The sequence below is a fragment of the Pseudorca crassidens genome, chromosome 17 (genome assembly GCF_039906515.1).
Source record: "Pseudorca crassidens isolate mPseCra1 chromosome 17, mPseCra1.hap1, whole genome shotgun sequence".
Taxonomy (NCBI): domain Eukaryota; kingdom Metazoa; phylum Chordata; class Mammalia; order Artiodactyla; family Delphinidae; genus Pseudorca; species Pseudorca crassidens.
This window is the reverse complement of record NC_090312.1, coordinates 37,305,172-37,323,445: the sequence shown is the minus strand read 5'-3', so window position 1 is coordinate 37,323,445 and position 18,274 is coordinate 37,305,172. Positions and strand designations below refer to the sequence as shown.

Sequence of the window (18,274 nt, the reverse complement as noted above, 5' to 3'; positions counted from 1 at the left end):
TTGTTTGTATACTTAAAAATGCAACAATTTTCATGCTTTGAATATTTTTTCCTGAATGTTTTAAGGATATTTTGTTCTAGACAACTTAAAAGTAAGGCTTACACACGCACATAATATATATAACAGGAATTCTCCATATGATTAGCACTGTGGACTCTCCTGACAGTGTCAAACAATGAAAAGCCAAATATGATCACATCTATACTGTAAGGAGAGTCTGGAGAATCACCTATGTCTTTGTTTTCTGCTCAACACTTCTGACAAGTTCAGCAGATGTACAGCCATGACTTGTTTCCAAACATCCAGACCCCTTCACTGGCTCACCACAATTACACGACTGTTAAGTTCTAAGTATTCAGAGAAAGACTGCAGGTGTCCCTTTACTTCTCTCTGGTCCCTTTACCAAACCCCTATATCGCTTATGACATTACTTGTTAATATTCCACATTCCAAATGAAAGATGCAGGTACACAGTTTGCTAAATTTCACTTAACCAAATAAATTTAATAATAGATAAAATACTTAAATTCCTGCAACACAGAACTTGGTTTTCACATTCATTAGAACATTTTAGAATTACTCAAACATGAGAATTGAAAATGTGTGTGCTATTTGGAAGAGAACTACTGAGTTTATTCTCCAGAAGAAAAAGCAGACCTGAAGCATCACATTACTGGAACACTTGAAACATGTTGACAAGTTCTTATCTTCTAAACTTCCATGAAAGCTGCTTGCACAAACTATTTAAAGAATATCTGCCCCTATTAGACAAGCCAGATATCTGATGTATTAAGGAAGTCAGAAGCTGAGTCACTTCACTTCTTTCTGTTGCCTCCAGTTGCTAGAATACTGGCAACTTGCATAAATATGTTTAAAATGTCCATGTAGATTCCCAACATCGAATTGATGGGATCATATTTTTTAACCTCATATGCTGGTACTACTTCTGCATGCCTGATTACTTTCTGTGTGTCATACAGGAGAAACGTGCTGAAAAGAACTAATCCACCATAAATTGCCACTGGGTACAGAGTGGCACCAGCCACAGTGGTAGGTGGAAGAAACACAGATCCTAGTGAGGACACAAAGACAACACCCTGGCCCACACCCAGGGGTGCTCCCATGTTCACAAACTTCTCACTGGGCACACCCATGGCCATGGTGGAGAGGCCTCCCACAATGCCAGCCGTGTACCATACAGCTCTGACAAGAAGAGGCCCCCCTAACATCATCAGAAGAGCCACCACTGCACCCATCACACCAGAATGTAGTAACCAAGCAAGACGCTTTGGGCCTGGGCTCCGTACCAGCATTCCAGCTTCAATCATGCATGCAAAGGTTGCACCAGCTGTCACCCAACAGCCTCTCATCATGAAGTTCATGAGAGCAGGAGTTCTGCTCATAGCCAGGGAAGACAAAGCTGTTATGCCAATACTTCCTGCTAAGTACATATAGATGGAATGCATTCTATCCTTCACATACTGAGGCCAAATTACAGCTTTTTCAATAGCTCCAATCTCATTAGACATTGGCATTCCCAAGCCATAGTAGCACAAAGCTCCAAGAGCAACTGCAGCAATAAACCATCTTTCCATCTGATCAATTTAAAATATTTTTTCCAATGATTGTTCCAAAGCTGTCTCCTTGAGTTCTTGGCTGGTTTTCCCATGCCGAATTCCAATTCTTGTCTTGGTGGCATATTCCCTGCTGGGTGTTAAGAGCCACTGATTCTTTGTGATAGAATTCTTCACAACAGGGGAGGCCCTGGTGAAACCTTGGTGGAAAACCCTGGAAGGTAGTGTCTGGAGACACACAAGTCTTGTGGCCAGCATGGTGATGCACCAGGTTTACCAAGCAGATCTGAAATGCTCAGTCCCTGGTCACCTCAAGCATGCAGTTCCCCTTCTGGGCCGGCGAAACACAGCCACGCACATCTCCCGCATCCTCTGCCCACCTCTTACTGACTGCACATGCCTAAAATAGACTTTAAAACAAACACTGCAACAAAAGACAAAGGAAGGCATTACATAATGATAAAAAGGGTCAATCCAAGAAAAGGATATAACATTCATAAATATTTAAGCACCAACATAGGAGCGTCTAAGTATATAAAGCAAATATTAACACACACAAAAGGAGAAATAGACAGTAACACAATAATAGTAGGGGAATTTAGTGCCCAACATACATCAACAGACAGATCATCCAGACAGAAAATCAGTAAGAAAACATCAGCTTTAAATGACACAGTAGACCTGATACACCTAACAGACAGATACAGAACATTCCACCCAAAAATTTCATAATACACATTTTTTTTCAAGTACACATGGAACATTACTCAGGATAGCTCACATGTTAGGCCACAAAACAATTCTCAATAAATTTAAGAAGACTGAAATCACATCAATCATCTTTTCTGACCACAATGGTATGAAACTAGACATCAAGTACAAGAAGAAAACTGGAAAAGACACAAACATGGAGGGACCAAATAACATGCTACTAAACCACCAGTGGATCAGTGAAGAAATCAAAGAGGAAATAAAAAATACCTTGAAACAAATGAAAATGAAAACACAACTTTCCAAAGTCTATGGGACATAGCAAAAGCAGTTCTAAGAGGGAAGTTCATGGTGATACAGGCCTTCCTCAAGAAATAAGAAAAATCTCAAATAAGCAATATATCTTTACAGCTAAAGGAACTAGAAAAAGAAGAAAAACGAAGCCCAAAGTTAGTACAAAGAAGAAAATAATAAATATCAGAGCAGGAATACATGAAATAGAGACTTAAAAAAAGAAAAGATCAATGAAGAGCTAGTTCTTTGAAAAGATAAACAAAATTGATAAACTTTACCCAGACTCATAAAGAAATAAGAGAGATCCCAAATAAATAAAATCAGAAATAAAAGAGAAGTTACAACAAACATCACAGAAATACAAAGAATCATAAGAAACTAGTACAATTATTTGTCAATAAGCTGGACAACCTAGAAGAGATGGATAAATTCCTAAAAATATACAATCTTCTAAGACTCAATCATGAAGAAATAGAAAATCTTAACAGACAAATTACCAATAATGAAAATTGAATTAGCAATAATAAAAAAAAAAACACCTCCCAACAAACAAAAGTCAAAGACCAGAAGCCTTCACAGGGGAATTCTACCAAACATTTTAAAAAGAGTTAACACCTATCCTCAAACTATTCCAAAAAATTGAAGAGGAAGGAACACTTCCAAACTCATCCAACAAGGCCAGCATTACCCTGATACCAAAATCAAAGACACTACAAAAAAAAAAGAAAAGAAAAAGAAAATTACAGGCCAATATACCTGATGAACAAAGATGCAAAAATCCCCAATAAAACACAGAGGGTGAATTCAATAACACATTAAAAGAATCATAAATCAGATCAAGTGGGATTTATCCCAGGGATGTAAGGATGGTTCAATATTGACAAATCAATGTGATATACCATAATAACAAATGAATAAAAATCATATGATCATCTCAATAGATGCAGAAAAAGCATTTGACAAAATTCAACATCGATTTACGATTAAAAAAAAAAAACTCTCAACAAAGTGGGCACAGAGGGAACATACCTTAACATAATAAAGGCCATGTGACAAACCCACAGCTAACATCATACTCAATGGTGAAAATTCTTCCTCTAAGATCAGAAACAAGACAAGGATACTCACTCTTGCCACTTTTATTCAACATAATATTGGAACTCCTAGTGACAGCAACCAGACAAGAAAAAGAAATAAAAGACACCCAAACTGGAAAAAAAGAAGTAAAATGGTCACTATTTGCAGATGACATGATACTATATATAGAATACCCTAAAGACTCTGCCAAAAATTAATAGAACAAATAAATTCAGTAAAGTTGCAGGGTACAAAATTAATATACAGAAATATGTTGCATTTCTATACTCTAATAATGAACTACCAGAAAGAAAAATTAAGAAAACAATCACATTTACAACAGCATCAAAAAGAATAAAATACATAGGAATAAATTTAACTAAGGAGGTGAAAGACCTGTACTCTGAAAACTATAAGATATTGATGAAAGAAATTAAAGATGAACAAATAAATGGAAAGATATACCATGCCTGTGGATGGGAAGAATTAATATTGTTAACACGTACATACTACCCAAAGCATTCTATAGATTCAAAGTAATCCCTAGCAAAACACCCATGGCATTTTCCCTAGAACTAGAATAATCCTATAATTTGTATGAAACGACAAAAGACCCCAAATATCCAAAGCAATCTTAAGAAAGAAGAACAGGGCTTCCCTTGTGGTGCAGTGGTTGAGAATCCGCCTGTCAATGCAGGGGACACAGGTTCGATCCCTGGTCCAGGAAGATCCCACATGCCGCGGAGCAACTAAGCCTGTGTGCCACAACTACTGAACCTGCACTCTAGAGCCCGTGAGCCACAACTACTGAAGGCCACGTGCCTAGCGCCCGTGCTCCACAACAAGAGAAGCCACCAGAATGAGAAGCCCACGAACCACAAGAGTAGTCCCCACTTGCCACAACCAGAGAAAAACCCGTGCACAGCAACGAAGACCCAATGCAGCCAGAAAAAACAAATAAATAAAATAAAATAATAAAATAAATAAATTTTTTAAAAAAGAAGAACAAAGCAGGAGGTATTACATTCCCTGATTTCAAACTATACTACAAAGCTACAGTAATCAAAACAGGATGGTATTGTCACAAAAACAAACATATAGATCAATGGAACAGAATAGGGAGCCCAGAAATAAACCCATACTTATGTGGTCAATTAATCCATGACAAAGGAGGCAAGACTATACCATGGGGAAAAGACAGTCTCTTCAATAAATGGTGTTGAGAAAACTGGACAACTATATGCAAAAGAATGAAACTAGACCACTTTCTTACACCATATACAAAAATAAACTCAAAATGGATTAAGGACTTAAATGTAAGACCCGAAAGCATAAAACTCCTAAAAGAAAACATAAGCAATATGCTCTCTGAAACTGGTCTTAGCAATATATATATATTTTTTTGGATCTGTCACCTCAGGCAAGGGCAGCAAAAGCAAAAGTAAACAAATGGGACTACATCAAACTAGAAAGTTTTGCACAGCAAAAGAAACCATCAACAAAGCAAAAAGGCCACTTACTGAATGAGAGAAGATATCTGCAAATGATACATCTGATAAGGGATTAATATCCAAATTATATGAAGAACTCATACAACTCAACAACAACAACAACAAAAAAATCCAATTTTAAAAATTGGCTAAGGACCTTAATAGACATTTTTCCAGAGAGGACATACAGATGTCCAACAGGTACATGAAAAGATGCTCAAGATCACTAACTGGATGGGAAATGCAAATCAAAACCACAATGAGATATCACCTCACACCTGTCAGAATGGCTATTATCAAAAAAGACAACAAATAAAGTGTTGGCGAGGACGTGGAGAAAAAGGAACTCTCGCGCACTGTAAATTGGTACAACTACTATGGAAAACAGGATGGAGTTTCCTCAAAGAATTAAAACTAGAACTACCATATGATCCAGCAACTCCACCTCTGGGGGCGGGGGAAAGGGCAAAATAGGTAAAGGGAGTTAAGCCGTACAAACTTCCAATTATAAAATAAGTCTCAGGGATAAAAAGTATAGCATAGGGAACATACTTAATAATACTGTAATAACCTTGTATAGTGACAGATGGTAACTAGACTTATTGTGGTTTTCATTTCACAATGTATAAAAACATCAAATCACTGTGTTGTATACCTGAAACTAATATAATAATTAAAAGACAGAAATCTCAATTCCCAAATGCTTGATAGGATAGAACTCAAATGAAATAAATTCACTGCACAGGCATAACTTGTTTTATTGTGCTTTGCTTTATTGTGCCTCATGGATACTGTGTTTTTTACAAACTGAAGGTTAGTGGCATCCCTGTGGCAGGCGAGTCTATCAGCACCATTCTTCCCACAGTATTTGCTCACTTCATGTTTCTGTGTCACATTTTGGTAATTCTTGCAATATTTCAATCATGTTCATTATTATTACATTTGTTATGGTGATCTGTGATCAGTTATCTTTGATGTTACTACTATGACTTGCTGAACGCTCAGATGATGGTTAGTGTTTTTTAGCGGTAAAGTATTTTTTAAATTAAGGTATGTACATTGCTTTTTAAGACATAATGCCATGATACACTTAATAGACTACAGTGTAGTGTAAACATAATTTTTATATGCACTGGGAAACCAAAATAATTGTATGACTTGCTTTATCATGATATTCACTTTGTTGTGGTGGTCTGGAGCCAAACGTGCAATATCTCCAAGGTACGCCTATATACCCACACTTTCTAGAATGCATCTAAACTGTAAAGCATACATATATTTATACTGCCCCAAATTAAACTTATTTTCTAAATATTCAAAGTAAATTACATGAACCTTCTCATATTGATAATCAAATATCAACAAATTGCTAGACTAAACTGGCCATTTGATATGAATAAGATTATACAGTAACTAACAAATACTTTGTACAAGTACAATAAAATTTAATAGATACAGTTACACTTCAGAAAGGGAAGCCCAAGGAAGCTGATATTAATCTCACTTAATGCTTTATCTACCTAGCAAGATATAAACTCAAATATACTTTCTTACCATGATATTGTAGTTGACACTAATGGTCTCATCTTCATAAGGGGCATTCACTTGAACAGGTTTAATATCACTCCTTCCTTTTCTTACAACATCATAGATGGGATTTCGAGGTTGCTGGTTGAAGAGAATTTTTTTCAGTTGCTTTTCCAGAAGTTGTGGAGCATTGTTAACTACTTCAAAAACTCCATAGTCCACATTAAATCTAATTGCCTCTGAAAAGGTCTGCAAAATAAATTTGTGAAATTTATTTGTGAAAATTTGTGAAATACGTCTTACAATTTTAAAAACCAGAAACTCACTGTCTCCAAGAAGACTTGATATTTACATGTATGCATATATACTTACACAAAGTTTTGTATTCTTAATCATTACCTCTTTCATTTTAGAAGCTTAGAAATCTCTTGACTACAGGTAAGGGAACCCACTGAATCCTTCTTTTCCAAATGTATTTATGCCATGAGATAAGTGTCAGGATATATTATGGCAGAAATTCCTTTTGCATAAACCTCTTATCTCTGTGCTTCTTTGGAACTGGAAAGAAATACACACCTGGTCTCTATGAGGCAATGTTATTCTCTTAGAAGGGGGTGGATTACTAGGGAAGAATGAGTAAAGTAAGAAGAAATAACACTCCTGTTGTCTCTTTCATTCCCAGGAGCCATGAAAGCTAAGTCTCCCTTGCCCAAAAGGAGAAAATTAAGTAAAATGTGTTCTTCATTTAAGACTATTTCAACACCGTTCCATTCACTGTGACCAAAAAAAGGAGGGAGAGTGAAAGACAATATTTCTGAGCTTTTCTCAGTAATTACTAAATGCTGCCAACTTTTATTTAAAGTCAGTCAGTTAATATACAACAGTCAGGAGTCTTGAGTTTGAATACCAGCTTGCCAACAGGTAGCTCTGTGACTCTGGGTAAATCACTAACATGTTTGGGGCCTCTATCTCCATAGCAAGTATATGGTGGATTGGCTGTGTCTTTTCTCATTTTGCCCTCCAAATCCAGAATCAGGTCCCTTTTCCAGAATATTAATTTATTTTAGGATTCCTTCAGAGAACTGCATACTCATGTGGATTAATTTATATATATTTAGCCAGGTAGTAGAAGACATTAAGCCCTTTCCCTTGGATCAGTAAGTGTACTAGGGAGAGCATCAGTTCTTCCAAGTTTTACTAACAGATTGCTAGATATACTATAGTTAAAATTTAATAAATGGCAGGATGTTATAAAATTGGAGTTAGAAATATATGTGTATATGTATAAATACCTATTATGTGTGTGTGTGTATATGTGGGTATATATATATATATATATATATATATATATATACATATACACACACACACATATTTTTTAATAAAGACTCAACCTACAGTAAGATGGCAGCTTAGGAAGATCCTGAATATGTCTCCTCCAGTGGACACACTAAGTCCACAGCTACATATGGAACAATTTCCTCATAAAGAAGCCAAAAGGCTGGCTGAGTGATGACTACACACTGGGCAAACAAGATGTAAACCACATCAAACAGGTAGGAGAAGCTGGGACACAACCTTGCCATAAACCCCACCCCTGGTGCAGTGACCCTGCGAGGCAACTCGAAACCCAGAGCTTCTCCATGAGGAGCAAAGGGTTCAAACCCCACATCAGGCATCCCAACTTTAAAGACCTGCGCATGAGAGATGAGCCCCTGATTTTGAAAATCAACAGGACTCACATCCCAAGACATGAACTGAGATGTGAGACAAGGAAAAGTGGTCCTACAGTCAGCACATAAGGTGAAATCATATTTAGTCAAAACTATCCCTTGAAATCCTTGAAAACACTTAGTATCGTGTTGTTCTATCTTTCAAGAAGTTTATCACAGTCCATTTTTCCTCATTGAAATGTGTCACTACTTCTTTATTTAGGGACCAGATAAAGTGGTGGCCTTGTGTTTAAAGCTCATGTTATACAAAACTATGTATGTTTACCACGAGAATCACCCTCAGCATAAGAAGATGACTACACTAAGAGGCAAGAGGGATAAGAGCCACTAAGGGAGTGGCAGATTCTCATCTTTCATCTCACACGCTCTCTAGGATGTTCACAGACTGGTCTATGTGTGTTTGTGGACTGGTAAACAGTCACTCTCACTCTTTAAATCACCCTCGCTCACTCTGCAGAGCACGAATAATTCATTTTGAGTAATAACGCGTGTATAAGGCAAGTCCACTTTAACCCACAATAACTACAATAGAAGTATATACAAACTAGAGTGATGGCACAGAAGGATTTGTTAACTATCTTTAGGAAATTAAGGAAGTTGTATAGAGAAACCTGAGTCTGGAAGAATAAACAGGCAGTCTCAACAGCCAGATGAGGGAGAGAAGGGAATTCAGCAAAAGAAATAGCAAGTGTATCGAGATACATGCACCAACAATGGACAAGGAGGGGCTTCCCTGGTGGCGCAGTGGTTGAGAATCTGCCTGCTAATGCAGGGGACACAGGTTCGAGCCCTGGTCTGGGAGGATCCCACATGCCGCGGAGCAACTAAGCCTGTGAGCCACAACTACTGAGCCTGCGCGTCAGGAGCCTGTGCTCCGCAACAAGAGAGGCCGCGATAGTGAGAGGCCCACGCACTGCGATGAAGAGTGGCCCCCACTTGCCACAACTAGAGAAAGCCCTTGCACAGAAATGAAGACCCAACACAGCCCAAAATAAATTAATTAATTAATTTTTTTAAAAAATCAGAGAGAACATTTCCCGGCCGTGGTCAGAGGAAGTCCTGACTACTGAATAAAGGCACAGAGAGATGCAACATTGGTGCCTTTGAAGATGGGAGAATGAGGCTAAGAGCCAGGGAAGGCAAGGCTTAAAAAAAAGAACAATAGACAAGGAGCACCAGACAACAGGCTGCTTTTGAGGACCTGCAAGCAGTTTGACGTTGCTGAAGCTTAATATTCGAGGGGAGAATAACATGATGGAAGCCTGGAGAGAAAGGCAGAGGACAAGTTCACCAAGGACTTTCTATTTATGCCATAACTCTCAACTTACTCTCTCAAATCAGTGATTCTCAGAGGGTGTCCCTGGACCAGCAGCATCAGCATCACCTAGGAACCTGTTAGAAATGCAGATTCTTGGGCCTCACCCCATAATCAGAAACTCTGAGGGTGGTCCCAGTAGTCTGTGTTTAACAAGCCCTCAGGTGATTCTGATGCATGCTCAAGTTTGAGAATCATTGCTTTAGAATGATGGGGAGCCACTGCAGAGTTTTTAACTAGGGGGAGACAGAATCCAGGTTGAGCAAACTTCAAAGCCCACATTCTGTTTCCTACTTCATGCTGACTTTCATGCGTGTTCACATACACGGAAGGGCTGGCCATCTATGGTCTATACCATCTATGGTCTATAGGAGAAAGAACCCTGGGCTTTATTCTCCGAAGTCCTGTTGTCTGCTTAAGAAGAATCTCTCTCACACGTCATGTCCTCTTGTTTTTAACCGTTTCTAAGCTTATCTACAAAACTGCTCAAATTAGTTTAGTATGTGACAATAAAAGACACGTAAAGTGGGGGAGATAGAAATGAACGATGGAGGAAGACTTTCCCTCAGAAAGCTGAGTAGGCTGATTTAGAGAACACTCAGCTTTTAATCATATGATAGGAAAAATTTTCAGTTTGAGCCTCAAACCCAATCCTCTGCAAGCTGTTACAGACTGCTTTTCCCCTTACTTAATTTTCTTATTTCAAGGGTATCATTTTCCAAATGTTCTAAAACGAATTGACCTGAAGGTGGTGAAAGCTAACTTTGTAGTACCAGTCATCCATGTGCGAAAAATATTTTCACAGAAAAAGCAAGTGCATGAAAATATTTTTACCACAATAAATTGCTGGTTCCACATTTCTTTGAAAAGAGGAGGAAAAAAAAACCTGTGAATAATTAGTGATGTGCTTTAACTGCCAGCCCAGCACCACTGAAACTTACCGGGTGCCAAATTATTTAGCTGAACAGTATTTAAATTAAAAACTAATGACTAGGTTAATTTAATACATGTTCATCTCTGCTCCAACTCTGTCTCTACTAATTGAGCTCCAAAGCTATATTTTAAACATGCATCTTAGTCAGTGAATGAGAAACATCTGACAACTTGAATACAAGTCAGTTACCAATAACAACTTCTTTTAATCTAAGTTTTATTGTCATTTTAGATGCTTAACCATAAACTATTTACTGGACATATTCACCAGTGGGATGGAAGGAATAATGTGCCACATAAAATGCATAGGAAATATCCTTAGTTCAAAAATGAGTTACGTTAGGTAATTTGAGTGCTTTATGTTTGAGCTACAAGGCTTATCAAAACACCCATAAGAACAAATGCTGAACTAAGCAGTACTACCTAGGGCTCCAACAACACCTTTAAAAATCAGTCTCTGAGTATTTAAATCTTGGCAAGGGAAGACCCAAGTCCTTCATCCCCACTTCATCCCACCCATTCCCCAAATCCATACTCTCTCTCTTTCTCTCTCGCTCTCCCCTTACCCAACAATCTAACATATAACTCCTTCATAAAGCTGCAAGAAATTATAATAGTTTACAGATTTTAAAAAAGTGTGGAGAATCATTCCAAAAAGAGAAGTTATGGTAAAATTCCAAAGGCACATAGCTAAGCATGGTCTGGCAAACACATGACATACCTATCCTTGCAAGGAGGGTAGAGAATAGGCCACCCCTTCAGCTTCTGCAAACCATAAATGTCACAAACATTCTAAACCACCCACAGAGGACCAACCTAAATCTGTATGTGGGCTCATCTACTCAATCCCACAACAGTCACTGAGCATAAAACACACAAAGCAAAACCAAAAGGAAAAAAAAGTGTTTTCACACTATAGCATAGAAGAAAATTTAATAAGCAAACACTTGTCCATAAAGAGTTGACAGCAAAAAAAAAAAAAACCTCCCAGACACCAAATGAAAACAATATCTGAAAGTGAACCTGGCACCAGAACAAACGGAATGAAGTTATGAAAGCTAGGATTTGGAAAGTGCCATAATCATTTATAATAGCAGCAACTGTCCTGGATTCCCCTCGTCAAAAAATAACATGGAGGCAGGCTACCAGCCGTCAATTTCTGGATCTTACAATGTGTCCCAAGGGTGTTATGGTGTAATAGAAAGAAATGGTGTAGGAGACAGAAAGCCTGATTCCTAGGCCCATTTGCGCCACAATCCAGTTATGGGACCTTGGGCATTGCACTACAGATGTGAAGGAAATTTCAGAAATCTAGACGACTTAAGAGCTCTTTCAGAGAGAGAATGTTATAACATGTGTCTACACTCTCGAGCTTCGGTGTTGGGCCTTTTTTTTTTGGAAGGTGCAGGTGGTAGAGAAGTGGCGGCAGATTAGAAGGTTTATTTATTTATTTCAAGGATCTTACATGGAAGACATAAAAATAAAAAGAAAATCGTCCTCAAGAAGTTTAGGGAGATACAGAAGAAAGGGACCTATCCTGGCCCCAGGAAATTTACAGTGTAACTCCTGAGATTAAGAAATACACACTTAGAGGAGAAGAAATTAATCAAATTTTCTCTGGCTGACAAAGTCTAATCTCCCACCCAGTACATATATCCCCTATAAAATACTGCCCCAAATGATTACCTATACCTGAATATCTTCAATCACAGGGAGTTTGGTTCTGCACAAGCCAGCCCATTCTATTGTTAGCAAACAATCTTTAAACATTTTTCTTCTACTGAGTGAAAATCAATTTCCTCATAAATGCTGGCCCTGGTTCTGCCCTCTAGCTTCACAGAATATGTTAACCCTTCTTCCTCAATCAGAGCTTCAAATACTTGGAAAGAGCTCTTCATTACAACACTTTTACCCATTCCCAAGCCATGTTCAACACCCACTCGTCTTTCAACCCTCACTCATCTGACATGGTTTCCAGAGCATCCATTAACTGAATCTTATTGAGTCTGGTTTGGCAGAGCAACTCTTAACATACCGCATCAAGAATGCAACACAATATTCCAAATGAGGTCTGATAATTCAATCCGATTCAAAAAACCATTTACTGAGCGCCTGCTATGCTCCAGACTAATATTTTTCTTGATCTTAACTACATTTCTATTAATGCACCCTAAAAACACATTAGCTTTGTTTGTTTTAGCCCATTTCAGACTACCATGACAAAAATGAGACCAGATTCTGTTATCCAAACTATTAGTTTATCCCTCTGCTGCCATTTCTATAGTCACTACAGTGCAGTAAGACAAGTTTTTGAGCCATGTGGACCTGAGTGGACCCTGTCACTTACTAGCTGAGTGACCTTAAGCTGGAAAAACACTGGTTCACTTGCAATGTTTCATCCAAGTCTCCGATAAAAAATAATTTTTAAACGTCAAAGCCAATGACAGATTTGCATGGGACAGACTATTCTCTAGAATGACAATGATCCATCAATCCAATTAAAGAGTGACCACGCCTCATGTTTCAGGAATGGAAGACAAGATGGGCTAGTCAGTGAGGGAAAGGAAAGAGAAGCACTAATTCTGTGCCAGGCACTTAATGTACATTACCTCGTTTCATAACAATCTTGTATGATAGTTGTATTGTTTTGGTAGAGAAAGGAATCGAAGAATTAGGTAATTAAGGAATGTGTCTAAGATCACATGAGGAATGAGTGGAGGGGCTGAGCGCAAACAGTTCTGCCTGCCCCCCTTTCCTAGCCACTACACTGGGAGATGAGCACAGGAAGAGCACGTGTGGTTAAGGTGAGGGAGGGTAATTGGGGGAAGCAGGAAAGAGCGCACAGGGTGACATAAGAAGTACGAAGCTAGAGACAAAGCTAGAAAGGCTCTACTGAGGCCATGTTGCAAAGAGTCCATATTAAGGAATCTGGATTTCAATCTGTCATCTGTTAAGAGTCAACCCCTTCTAGTTGTGATTAGTGAACTCTTTCAAATATTTCAGAACGAATTTCACAGATCATGATAGGGCTTTGCAGACAAATACAGCAGCATAAGTGGAGCATGTGTTTGGTGTATTGTTTTAGACGAGGTTGGGAGGGAAGGCTTCCTGAACAGAAGTGATAAAAATCAGAGAGAAAGTGATACAGATATCTCAGGGAAGAGCCTTCCAGGCTGAAAGGCCCTGAGTACCATTGGCATGTTCATGTCTGAGAAACATAAAGAAGGCCAAGTTTTCCAGTTAGACTGGAAAAGAATTAACAAGGGGAAGAGGCATAGGAAATAAAGACCAAGAGATGGCAAGAGTCAGGTCATAGAGGATTTCAGATTTTATTCTTAGTGTAATGAGAATCCGCTAGACAAAGTTCTGAGCAGGAAGTAACATGGTTCAATTTGCTATCATTACTATTATTTACTGAAATCCTAATACATTAAATTTATTGTTCCCTAAAGTGCCAGTTCAAAACTATCCAAAAAAAAGAGACAGAGATTAGTTTGGCTCACTAATTCTCAGTAAACCCATGCTGGCTTCTAATTCTTAGCTAAGTGCTCATAAACCAAACATTACTAATCTGTTCTAGAATCTTGCTAGGAACTTGGTGTAAGAATCCATTATTCCTTCTCCTCCCTGCCTCCAAATTCTTTTTGAAAACCTGTGACATTTCCCCTCCTCCCATCTTGTGGCATGAAGCATGGGTAGTTAATAAGTAGATTGTGTGGTACCAAATGTAAATGCAAAGGAAGGAGAGGAAGAGAAACAGAGACAGAGAGAGACAGAAAGAGAGAGAGACAGAGAATGTAAAAGCAGAAGAATTTGGAGAGACAGAAAAGAGAGAGAAGTGGCCCAGGTGGGCTGCATGGGACATATGAAGGGGCGAAACTGCTGGGGAGGGATGAAAAACATTATTGCAGAGACAGAGTTCAACAGAAACCACATTCAGTCAATTCAACTAAAGCCTTGAAGCAAATGTACAAAAAAAGGTCACGTCTATTCTAACTGGATGGCAGGACTTCAGCTGAGTTTTTCTTACGTTTGAAGTTAATTTTCTATACTATTGTAATATTTCTTCTATAATTTAAAAATATTTTTAGAAAGAAAGTTAGGCAGGGGAATTTATTTTCTAAAGCAAGTCAAAGTCAAGATAATCATAAATCTTGAGACAATGAAATGTAAATCTTGAGAAACTGAAATTAGACCCAATATAAAGATTTTCCTTTTTAAAACTTCACAAAAATGTACTTGTTTTGGAGGAAGAATGGAGAATGCAGAGCCTAGAGGAAAGACTACATAATCCAGAAGAGCAAAATTCTGACAACTTTGTGACTCGGCTGGGTTTTTTATAATATACAATTAGACAATGAAAGCTGAAGAGTCAGACCACAAAAGAAGCTCCAGGGGTGTCCTGTAATGTGGCTCAAGCCTGATGCTGCAAGGGGAGAGCGTGGCTTGGTGTCTCAACCTGACCCCCATAATGGTCCCAAACACCTAGCATGCCAGGTGGAGGAGAAATCGCAGATTCTTTTTGGAAAAAAGGAAACACAACAAACATGCATGCATAGATACATACATATACACAAAAGCTAATCTAGACAAAAAAATACATCTAATATGTTCCCTTCAAAAATCATTTTCAGTGGTTGGGCTTTAAGAGATTACTCATTTTAGGGTCCAGTCCCTTTAAAATTATTTGTGACTTTTTATATTTCAAATTTTGCCTAGTAAGAATTTGAATGAAAAAAGTTTCCATAACAATAATAAAACCCTTTTCTTATCTAACTTTCTTTCATCTGACATTCCTGATGAACTTTATTTCTATACAACAGTATAAGTGTTTTTGTTTGTTTGTTTGTTTGTTTTTGTGTGTGGTACGCGGGTCTCTCACTGTTGTGGCCTCTCCTGCTGCTGAGCACAGGCTCCGGACGCGCAGGCCCAGTGGCCCTGGCTCACGGGCCCAGCCGCTCCGCGGCATGTGGGATCCTTCCAGACCGGGGCACGAACCCACGTCCCCTGCATTGGCAGGCGTACTCCCAACCGCTGCGCCACCAGGGAAGCCCAGTAGAAGTGTTTTTAATGCATCCCCATTTCACTTTTTCTAAATCCCTCAATACTTACTCTACCAGTCACTCTGTCTAAGACCAAAAATCTCTTATTTGGCATCTACCTATGTTACACCAACATCTCGAGTCTTATTTACTATCGATATAAAACGCTAGTTTCCTTAAACACAAATTCCACTTTAATATCTGTCCAAGAGGATGACAATAATTGCCTAGAGGCAAGAAATTCAGTTTCTTAAATTTTTTTATATTCTCTCCTTATCACCTCAGTTCAAAGTGTAAAATGATACCCAAATACAACTGTATCTGATTTTGTACAGAATGCTTTTGATTGTTCAAAAAATTCAAGGTTTTTTTTCTTTTATTTATTTACTTTTATTGTAGTATAACTGACCCAGCTTCTTCAATTCCCAAATATGATTCAAACCTAAATGATTAACTCCATAAAAAGGCAAAACTTTATCTAAATGCTTTAATTAGTATTTAAAAAATATCATCCCTGATAAATTTGTTTCACAAGATAATCCAGTGTTTACAATATTTTGCTTTGATAATATATTCCACAGAACATAATAATATACTCACTGGAAGGCTTAGGAATTCATTAAAGTAGTCCACAAGGAAATCATCTGTTGCCAAAGAATCTTCCTGCAAAAAAACAGAAACAATATTATGCTTATACTAAAATGTCTTAAAACATGCCAATATTATTCTCTAATTCTGATACCAACAGATTATAATGTAGATCTTCAAATCGTTTTCAGTCAGTCAAGAGTGAACCCTCACTATAAATGGAACACAGTGTTACAATCTCTGGAAGGAAGAAATAAGAAAATAGAATGGAGCATCCTCTTAAAAGGCCTTGCCACTGTACTTAGCTGGAAAACAGAACACATGAGAAATACAGCACGATGCTTAAAGAAACGTCAACAAGTACAAAATACTACACACAGCAAATTTCCCATGGACTTATTAAAAATATTTATTTCATAAAAATAAAGGCAGAGTCAATAAAGACAGAACCAGTGTTTGGGGTTAAGATGAAACTCAGAATGAAGAATTTCATGAATTGCCTAAAAGAAGTGATAAACTAAGTGAAGAAAATATTCCACTGCCTCGCCCTTAGAATGAGACAGTTTTAGTAATCTGGGTCCTGCGTAACTTTTGCATGAAGAAACTTTCACAATGCATGTGTTCTAAGAATAAGGATTGTATACATTTTTTTCCCATAACTATCTCATCCACCAACATAGTCACTTTTAAAGTTGGCAAAATTGGAAAGCCACTGCCAATAACGAAGTCTCTCTTCCAAATAAAACACCTTATTTTATTAGTAATTGTTTCTATTGTGTCAAAATCACATCATCACATACCCTGTTGTACAGTACATGTGTTTATTTTGTTATTCATAATTATATTTCAGTTTCACAAATCTAACATGAAAGTTGACAATATGACACAATGCTATTATTTCCATATGGCTGATTATTTTCTTCTTATACAGGTCAACTTCTAAAAATTTGTTGAAGTATAGTGTGAAAGTATAAGGAAGATATTATAGTATATTAACACCTACTTTGGAAAACAGAGTTTCAGGGTAGTTTCTTTAAGTAATTGCAGTATCAGAATAGAGTTATGAACAATCACTTATAGGATTTATATCAAAGAACTTAGTAAAGATCTGAACTGGTTAGAACAACAACTAAGGATTTAGTTTACTAAAAATCTCAGCTGATTAAAACAACAACAATATAAAACTCAGGATCTCACAAACATACTATCCTCATAGTGGTACTTTAGTAATACATGCTCAGAAAAATTCTGATTGGCAAAGGTCAAATACAGCAGAACAAGGCAGATAACATTTGGTGGAGGCTAAAAGTCTAATCATCTTTCGAATTTCACCTTTCAGAGTTACTTTAATTTTCATTTAGCAACCTAATAAAGAATTCAATAAATATTTTTAGGATTTCCTGGGTAAATTTCCCAGGTAAATAAGGGTGGCCAAATTTTACACTACTGGGCTCATGATCAAAAATCCACACATGGGAAAGTTGAGTATTTTAAATTAGTAACTGTAATGGAGTACAGTCCCTGTTAGTTTTTCTAAAATAGTCATTTTGTTTTTAATTTTTAGCTATAAAACAAAATGTGTATTTCATAAATACACATAGACCTAAATGTCACCTAGAATTTGGTCAGTCACATTGCCAGAAATTTCTAGAGAATCCTCAGATTCATATATTCATTTCCAGATGCCTCACACTTCTAAGAGACTCTAATCAATGCTTTCCAAGCCACCTGTGATGAAGTACCTGTTTTGTTTTGTTTTCTCCCTAATCGATTTCAGACAGATAACTTTTGTAAAATACAATAAGAATGAATTATTAGAAAGTGAAATAAAAATATACATAATACAAGCCCAACATTTTTATTATTGAATTCAATACTCTGTCAAATTACTGTAAGGTTTCTAAACATTTACTCTCAATTTCTGAACTCATCTCCAGATAGATGGACAGGAGTTCTCAGGTGGTACCAGCCCACACACCTGACTCCAGCA

General features: G+C 37.5%; 1 protein-coding gene and 1 pseudogene across 5 annotated transcripts in view; both read right to left on the bottom strand.

The window, feature by feature from the left end:
* RGS22 (regulator of G protein signaling 22) overlaps window positions 1-18,274 on the bottom strand; it is a 165,950-nt gene that overhangs the window by 135,343 nt on the left and 12,333 nt on the right. For all 5 annotated transcript variants that reach the window (XM_067711622.1, XM_067711624.1, XM_067711623.1 and 2 more), the window contains exons 3-4: window positions 16,297-16,359; window positions 6,701-6,922 (exon numbers count right to left, since the gene is read on the bottom strand). In XM_067711622.1, the coding sequence (XP_067567723.1) occupies window positions 6,701-6,922; window positions 16,297-16,359 (285 nt within the window). The remainder of the gene's footprint in view (window positions 1-6,700; window positions 6,923-16,296; window positions 16,360-18,274) is intronic.
* Window positions 607-1,961, bottom strand: LOC137210529 (growth hormone-inducible transmembrane protein pseudogene; annotated as a pseudogene).